The sequence below is a fragment of the Scardinius erythrophthalmus genome (genome assembly GCF_964197995.2).
Source record: "Scardinius erythrophthalmus genome assembly, chromosome: 5".
In the NCBI taxonomy this organism is placed as follows: domain Eukaryota; kingdom Metazoa; phylum Chordata; class Actinopteri; order Cypriniformes; family Leuciscidae; genus Scardinius; species Scardinius erythrophthalmus.
In genome coordinates, this window is record NC_138225.1 from 10,648,920 (window position 1) to 10,658,059 (window position 9,140).

General features: G+C 34.8%; 1 protein-coding gene across 2 annotated transcripts in view; it reads right to left on the reverse strand.

Annotated features, from left to right (window-relative positions):
• The window catches only part of slc39a14 (solute carrier family 39 member 14), an 85,660-nt gene extending 78,285 nt beyond the window's left edge, over nucleotides 1–7,375 (reverse strand). The window contains exon 1 of one of the 2 annotated variants that reach the window (XM_081366203.1): nucleotides 7,205–7,375. Coding sequence is in view for 1 of the 2 variants with exons in the window: in XM_081366202.1 (XP_081222328.1) it covers nucleotides 5,298–5,365 (68 nt within the window). In the remaining variant the exon portion in view is untranslated. Of the gene's footprint in view, nucleotides 1–5,297; nucleotides 5,390–7,204 lie in introns of those variants that run through there. The other variant, XM_081366202.1, reaches the window with a different exon arrangement.
• Nucleotides 7,376–9,140: the final 1,765 nt, after the last annotated feature.

Sequence of the window (9,140 nt, forward strand, 5' to 3'; positions counted from 1 at the left end):
TTGATAATTTATAAGGGCCTCCAAAAAGCAAGTTGTTCTTCTGTAGTACAGGACACACCTTTGATCATCTGACAACTCAAATAAATGTAAAATAGGCACATTGTGTGAAATCTATAACTATAATAAATAATATATATATATATATATATATATATATATATATATATATATATATATATATATATATATATATATATATATATATATATATATATATATATATATATATATATATATATATATATATAAGTAATTAGCCTATATATATAGGCTATATATTATATATATATATATATATATATATATATATATATATATATATATAGGTATATATATATATATATATATATATATAAAGTAACATGTTACAAATAAAAAGACTTATATTCACACATCTTTCTCCAGAAAAGAGTAAATAAATGAAAATTGTGTAGGCTAATACTAATTTCTGTGCCTGCACAAAATGGCAAAAAGTATCTATCTTTCTAAAAAAAATATTAAATTAAATGAGTATATTATGATGATAATAATTACAAGTAAATAATTCATTTAAAAAGCATGTAGCATGTAAAAATTGTTTATAAAAAGATCAAGTGAAAAATTAGTCATAAAATGAAGGTCAAAGAAACGTACACATTATAGAACAAGTGGTGGGTCTATTAGTTGCCATTTACTCTAAGACTTTGTTAGACACACAGAATCAGATTGTTTTGTCACGTCTGTTGCTATATCACTGTCAATCATTACAGTTTCGGATTCAATCACTCATTTAGATACAGTTATAAATCCAGAACTTTGTACTGAGCAACATGAAAAACTAAACTTTTATTCAAATTGTATGTGGATTATAAGCAGAAAGTGAGCAAAGAGCGTTTCCTTTATAATCACTGAAGCTGTCAATCACTTAGGCTGCGTTTAGCTAAAAAAAATGCTGTCTACACCACACAATGAATCTCTAATTTACATTGCGTTTATACTTTGTTGGTAATAACGAAAGGATTTGCGAGCTTGCAGAACTCCAAAGTGCACACACGCCGCACGGTGAACGAAAACCCCAGTGTTTTGAGCGGTGTTGAACTGATTCGGACTAACTCAGACACCTCTGATTGGCCACTGCGTTCACGCGCTCAAATGATATGTCTGCGATTAGCCATAACAATCAACAATTCAAAAGCACATTGTAAACAGAAACCTTTGACACTCTTCACAGAGCACACAAGAGCATTTGGAAGCAGCCACCTATCAGTGGGTACCAAATATACCCAGTACTCAGAACTACCGACACGCTGGTATCATCACATTCTTAAAATGTCAGTACCAACTTGGTACCAAAGTACTAGTACTTTTGACAACCCTACTTGCACAGTAGCAGTGAGTTCTGATTTGGCCACATTGTCTACAGAATCATTTATTTACATATTTTTATTTTGGCTGATACAAAAGTAAACCCTCAGCCCGTCTAAACCCAGCATTTATATTGGAACACAGACACAACAATGCACTGATATGATTTCCAGCAGCAGCATTGTATCTCAGATAACAGCAGGGGGTTATAATGACCCTGTCTGAAGAGATCTTTGTGGACTGCTGTTATTTCAGGAGACAAGATAAGTCATTGAGAAGAATTTCTGGTATTCAGTCTGAAGTGAGATTGTCGAGCTATTGCATCCGTATCACGAATAATCAGTAGTGGATTTGAATTCATGGATTGATCAACACAATAAGCAAAGCTTTGAGACCCATCCTCAGCCTAAAACAGTCTTTAGACAAATCAGTTTAATTAAATGACCATCATAATAAATCAAAATAATGCAAGTTTATTATCATTAGAACTAGCATGTGTAGGTCTATGATTGCTCCTTTCCAAATGATTTGTGGTAAGAGACAGTGTATTTAAGACGAATTGAAATCTAAAATGAATATTAATACTTTAGATAAAAACAACTGTCATTAATTTAAGTATAAAACACCAAAATAATTTTAAACAACATTAGGCCAAAATCTAGTTCACTTCTTAGGCTAAAAGTCATGTTTCTACATGCTACATGTTTTGTGAAAATCTTTTTAATTTATTTTAATTAAACGTTTTAATTAGGACGTTTTAAATTGCCAGTGGTGTTACTCTTAAATGCCATTTCTGATAGAATCTTCAACAAGAGTCCTGTTAAAAATTGCTAATAAGATAAATGCTAGCATTGTATTTGTTTTGTCTTGAAAATAAAACGTTTTACAATAAAATTCAACTTGTTATACATTAGTTTATGCACTAGGTATTATTAACTAACAAAGAACAACATTTATTAATCCAAGTTAAAGGTGCAGTAAGTGATTTCTGAGAAACACTGTTGAAACAAACAAACACATCCCTCCCTTCATTGCACTGCCCCCAAAATGCATGAACATGCAATGCAAGAGTAAATGTCCCTTTATCATAGCTGAAGTGAAGCAAAATAATGCTTTTCAAAAAATAAAGTGCGATGGCGAACGATCGACAAGGAAGAAAAAAAATGCAAGAGTTTATAAAAGCAAGAGTTGGTTGTTTATCTAAAGCATCACAGCAGCTCAAGACAAGCAGTGACACTCAAAACGGTCCTGTTACTATAGCTAACATTACAACAGCAGCATATCTTGGTTCTGTGAAACATAGCAAAACCAATGTTACCCACAAATGGATAAGAAACCTCTTGTTGGAGAAGGGTCTGGCTGCAGACTTGCACTCTCAGACTTGCACGCTCAGACACCAGCGCTTCCTCTGCCTGTGACATCACTTGTTATCGACGCAAAGTGTGGCTCGTGTCGGATTGAGAACAGCTCCCAATGTCGTTCAAATATCCTTTCTGTAAGTATTTATACATATATATAAATATATATGCTTTTTCAATATATGATAATTAGTTTTACATTCATTTACACGACTTTTTTTATCTCTGATATACAAATATATTAGGCCTAACAAGCCAACCACTTACGGTCTTAAATACACAAACGAAACTATTTAACAGACTCAGAGTGGTATATGTCTGAAACCACTGTAGTTTACCATCCCTGTTGTGTGCTTATTTTATTTAATTTTTTTACGGTGAAAATATTTTTAGTAAAATACGTATTGTGAAACTATTGTAAAATACATGCAATATTCGGTCATGTTTCGACCTTACGTCTCAGTTTAGCTCATTACATTCGAATGTCATCACAGATGCATCATGCACCATTCAATAATTTTAGTTTGTGGAAAAACCCCTGGTACTACAGTGCACATCATGTTGCACTTTATATCACTGCAGACATGGACAGATTAGAGAAGGCTGAGTTTCCATATGACAGATGCTCTGGAACCCTTCTGCTTCATCTTTACCGTGTAGCTGATGTCATGAAACTAAAGGTAAACTGTCAAACTGCAGCAAACGAAAGAACATATGTGCCAATGTGTCTTTTTTTTTTTTAAATGCCAAACAAATAATATAACATAATATTTGGATGAATGCAAGCTGCAAAACATAACTTTTGGGGGAAAATTTCGGTGGCATTATATCACGTAAGTGCTTTGACAGCGTCAATACAATGCGAATGAACTGCTGGAAACATATTTCCAGTTAATTTGTGTCGATTGCAAGTGACGTCACTTGCAGGGGAGGTGCTGGTGTCTGAACGTGCAAGTCTGAGAGTGCAAGTGAAAGTCTGCAGCCAGACGCTATTGGAGGGTTCTGTTTTCAAGCCTTCCCGCTTAGGTCTCTCTCGAGCGCTGGAAATATTATGCAAATAAAAAGCGTTTCTAATATTAACACGGGTCCTAAAGCTCTTGCCTGATCATAACCCTTCTTTTTCCAGTGATATTCCTCTGAGCTTTTCTCTTTTGTAATGTCTCTCAGCCATCTCTCTCTCTACAGTCTTTGTTCAGATCTCCCCTCTAGCTCACTCTCTCTCCTCCCCCATTATGAGTGGACACGCCCCCTACTGCTGATTGGCTACAAATTTATTGCAGTGCTCAGTCTGATCCATTTTCAACAGCGTTTCTCAGAAATTGCTTACTGCATCTTTAATGCAAATTTATGATAATACTATTTTGTTAATTCGTCATTCCTAAAATCTTGAAATTATTTGGTAAATTCAAAGAGAAATGGTAAAACAGCTACAAAATGACCTAAATAAGCCAGAGACTTCTTAAACTCACATTCCATCTATATGTCCCTTTTTAGGAATGCAGACTAACCTGCACACTAGTGGAAAAGAGAGCAAACCTTTCCACTTTATAGACATCTTCACTCTGCTGACGTGTCAGGTTTTATAGCATGACTCAGGGGAAAAAAACAAGAGAGGTCGTTATTAACGACTAGACACCTGTTGTCAAGCAGACACTCTAAGAACACGCACAACTTCGGGGAAAAGACAACAGGGAAAACAATGGACGGAAAGGTGACAGAGGGGGAACGCTCTCTAAGGAAAGCACTGGAAAAGCTTTTCAAAGTTCAGAGAGGACGTGCTGTGTTTCAGCAAGCTGTACAATAATACTTATTGCTCCAAAAACAACCTTATCCGGACAAATATGAGAAAAGCAGTTTAAGCAACAATGTGCCCGGTTGGATTAGCATTACAGCTACACTTACACACAAGCCTGCTGGCTGTTTATCACTACCGCTTTTACTTTGACACTTTTACACAACTTAGTAATGCTTGCACAGCCAAACATTACTACTGCTTATATATCATCATTGTTAAAGAGATAGTTCAACCAAAAATGTTTGTCACAACTTTTGAAGAACGCTGGGATCCAAACAACATTGATAGCCATTGATTTTCATTTTCAAAATATCTTCTTTTGGGTTCCACAGAAAGTCATACAGGTTTGGAATGACAAGGGTGAGCAAATGATGACAGAATTTTGGGGTAAAATATCCCTTTAAGGTTAGAAAACACCAAGAATTAGGAGCTCACTTTAGTGCATACCTTGTCTCACACATTGTGCTTTGTTCTCAAACTCTGGAAACAAGAAGCCAAATTGTAATAGCCACAAAATGCAATCAAAATTTGTTCTGATGCCGAAATGTAAGTTACAGCAAGACATACTCTATGCAGAACAAACCCTCTTCAAGGTTATAAGAAATTTGAGAGCTATGACTTTGTTAAAGTAGATTTGCTGACTGCTGACAACTTGAACGCTGTTGTTGGCAAGACTTCGAATCCTTCTGTGACAGCTTGATTCAAAGACAGCAGGAGCAAATATTAAAAATCGCTGGAACAGTCACTAACTCGCATATTTATACAAACCATGCACAAGCAATGCTAAAAAACTACTTTACCTGTTGCTCATCTCTACTTTATACAGAAGTTCTTCTTTAGTCCTAAACAGCTGGTTCAATTGACACATACAGTCCAGGACTTTTCAAATGCCCAGGGCTTCGGTGATCAAAGCCCCTTTATACAGGAGACAATGAGGTTAACAGAGGCACCGTAGTTAAATCATTAGACCCATCATTAAAGAAAACGACGTAATGCCAGAGAGCACTTCCCTTCAGCTGGGGGGGGGGGGGCATCCTCAAAAATAATTACCACCAACAAACAGGCATCAGCATCCAGCATTAATGAAACCCTTGCCTAACCACTAAGCTGGAAAAATGGATAACAAGCAGTTCTGCTGCTTTCCACAATACGTCAAATCTGACAACCCTTCCACCCCCACCAAGGATTAGGTGAATGATTCCATTGATATTTTGGCCACTGGAGATAGTTAGTGGAGTAATCAACTCTGGTGATTACTGTAATCACTCTTATCTTCATTTTTACATCAGAGAACAGGGCCAAAAGTACACATTCATTTCAATATCAATCAAAAATTATTATTTAATATTTTTATTATCATGGATCCCAAACCTTTTTGACCAATGAATTTCTGTATTTTTCAACAACAAAAAATAAATAATTAAAAATAATTTTAGAATCATTTATAGACTCTCAAAAATAGCAATTTCTCACTGACAAAATAGTTTAGGAGAAAAATGTTTATTCACTGTAAAAACAAAACAACATTATCTTCACTACAAAAATTACCAACTTAATTATTATAATTATAATATTGTGTTCTGTAACAACAGGAAACCTGTATTATTATAATTAATAACAATAATAATATATTTCATAAAGATCCATTAGTAGGCTAATAACTCAAAAGTAATTTAAAGACTGAGATTATATATATATATAGCCTATTAGTCAGGTGAATAAATCAGTCAACAGAAGTGGAATTTTATGTGTGAAAATGTGCAAATCTTTAAAAACCTTTAACAATTGATAAAAGCACGGTTTCTGTTTTTAAATTTTTGTGACTTTTAAAGAAAACATGATGTTAAATATATGTTCATTAACAATTTTATCTGTCTCATTTGCCACCATTAAATTGTTTGTTTTATGCACTAGGCTATATTGCCATTTTCCACCGTTATACATCTCTGTTCTCTATACATCCGTATTAACACAATCAATTAAACTACCACGCACGCATACACTAATATTATTACAATAATGCTTAATTCAACAGTTAATGGACAGAATGAAAGTTACAATTCCATTATTATCCTCATCACATCATGGACAAGTCAAGCTTTAAATCTTCAAAATCCAGAAAACAGCCAGACAACACATTAATATAAATACAGCATGTCAGAAGAACACAAATAAAATCTCAACAGACTAGCTAAAGCTGGTTAACTTTAAAAAATATCCCATTAGATCAAACTTCACAGTAAACAGACAGGATTTACCATTTAAGACAACAAATAGATCAAGTTTACTACGATAACACTGCCTGCTCTTATAGTGATGATAATAATGATAATATAATCACCAGGACTAGTGATAACACAAGTGAAAAAGACATTGGCTCTCGGATTTGTGGTTGGTCATGGCCAGTAAACTGCAACGTAAGACCTAACATTAGAAGTAAACAGTAATGACAAAGGTCTGTACACTCACACTTCTGCGTATTAAGATAAACATCACATCATCTATGCTAACAACAGGCCATCAACAAACCTGTCTAGTTACAGCGTCAGACACGCTCACATCCACTAATAACAGTAATCACGCCACTAACGCACAGCCTATAACACGATTTATCCTCGCGCGGATCTGATGTAAAAGCAGCAAACCTCCTTGACGTGGTTAATGGTTAGCCAGATAGCCGAGTATATTACAACAAGATGTCGCTCACCAAATTTGAGATTTCTTGGTCTGTCGGCGGGTGACAGGTCCGTTATCTGACGGTTAAAGAGGGGACATAGGTGTACCCATATGGTGTACCCACTCGTTTAAAAACTAGAGGCCGGGTGGTTTTTTCTCCCCGTCTTGACCCATTCACAAGACAGCAGCGTGGAACTAACACACGGGGCGGGGCGAGATTGCGTCATTAGTGAGCGCCGCCCCGCGAATTCTACTTAATATTCAGCAGCCCAAACCAAACAGGAAGGCGAGAGCGTGAATAAATTAATATTAATTAGATAAGCATCTCCCACTGGAGTACTTCGTAACAACCCAATTTAATATTCATTATTAAACATTTGCCTATTTCCTTCTTTTGTAGTAGAGAGAATCCGCTTTACATCAGTGCCATCTAAACAAAGGGCAAGAGATTTTGTGTTATATTTTAATACGTTGAATCGAGGTCGTACGTGAGCAGTTTCATTTAGTTAGTTAGATATAGGTTAGTTGAAAGTTAGTTAGAAGACGATTTTTAACGCATAGAAGAAGAAAAAACTGGTCACAGATGGTGCACGTGGCGAATCTCGCGGTTTCTTTTCATGATGTCAAACGTTTTTGGTAATTTACCAATCGAGGTGAATTGTCTTTTATTTTCATTGTGCTCAAATGCAAAAAAATGCAACGGATTTGAACAGAGTCGCTGTGAATTTTATGTCTTAAATCGTATACAACACACGACAGTGTTCCATATTTAATATTTATGTATTTTATGTTTTAAATATTGTACAACACGAAGAGAGCTAGTGTCCCAAATCTATTTGAAAATACGTAATATTATGTATAAGATTTTATATTTTAAATCTTGTAGGCTACTACAGGAGAGTATGTTATCCCAACTCGATTTGAATAGGTCAAACTTTGTGTTTTAAAATTGATCATGTTTTCATGATTTTGGTCAAATATTTGTTACCAACTCTATGGCTATGTTGAGAAAGAATGTTCACATTCTAACATCTGTATTGTGCCTAGTATATATATATATATATATATATATATATATATATATATATATATATATATATATATATATATATATATATAAATGTGATTATGCATACTGCCCTATTATAAAGACATGGTATGCCAAAAAAAAGTGCATAAAATAAGTAGGATGTCTGAATATTATATATTATGGTTAATTAATGCTCAAGATTCTCAAGTGTGCAACCACTGGACACTTTTCTATCCCTTAAAGCCAGGAGTGTATCTTTTCAAGTGTAGTGTACCAAGAAAGTTTCTCCTCATGGTTAAATTGTACTTGTGTAACCCAAGTTTCTTCAGTTGTTGTTAGTACATCATAGCTCAAAGAACAAACAGGTCAAAGATCAGTAGCAAAAGTGAATGGACACTGAATCTTTTTAGATGAATTTCTACTGAAAAATCATGATCATACTCCTATCTCCTTACTGAAATCTCAGATATTTGGTTAATCTTTTATGAATTGTTAAAATATTGATTTCCGGGATGCAGTGAGCACAGAGAAAGTAGTGTTCACCGTTAGTTTGAATATCTTAAGTATGAATAAATAGTGCTCATAAACAGCTGTTGAGATAGTATTCACAAGTGAAACAAGTAGAGGCATGGACCCAGAACCAGTAGCCTATTCCTTATGTCACAACTGAACAAGCAGATAGGGAAGAAAAACTATCTCAACTTCTGTTTTATGCCGACTACAAGGCTGTACTTTAACAAAAGCTGAGATGTAAGGTCTTTGTTGAATTAAGTACATGAATTCAGACACGGCTATTAATTCACGTTAAAATGGTCAAACCGCATCGTTCTCTCATAACCCCATCACATTGCATGGTTAATTCACTAACATCTCGAGTGGCATCCAACTATAATCTTGCACATAAAATGGTTGTTGCTTTTTATCTGTAATGTCTGTA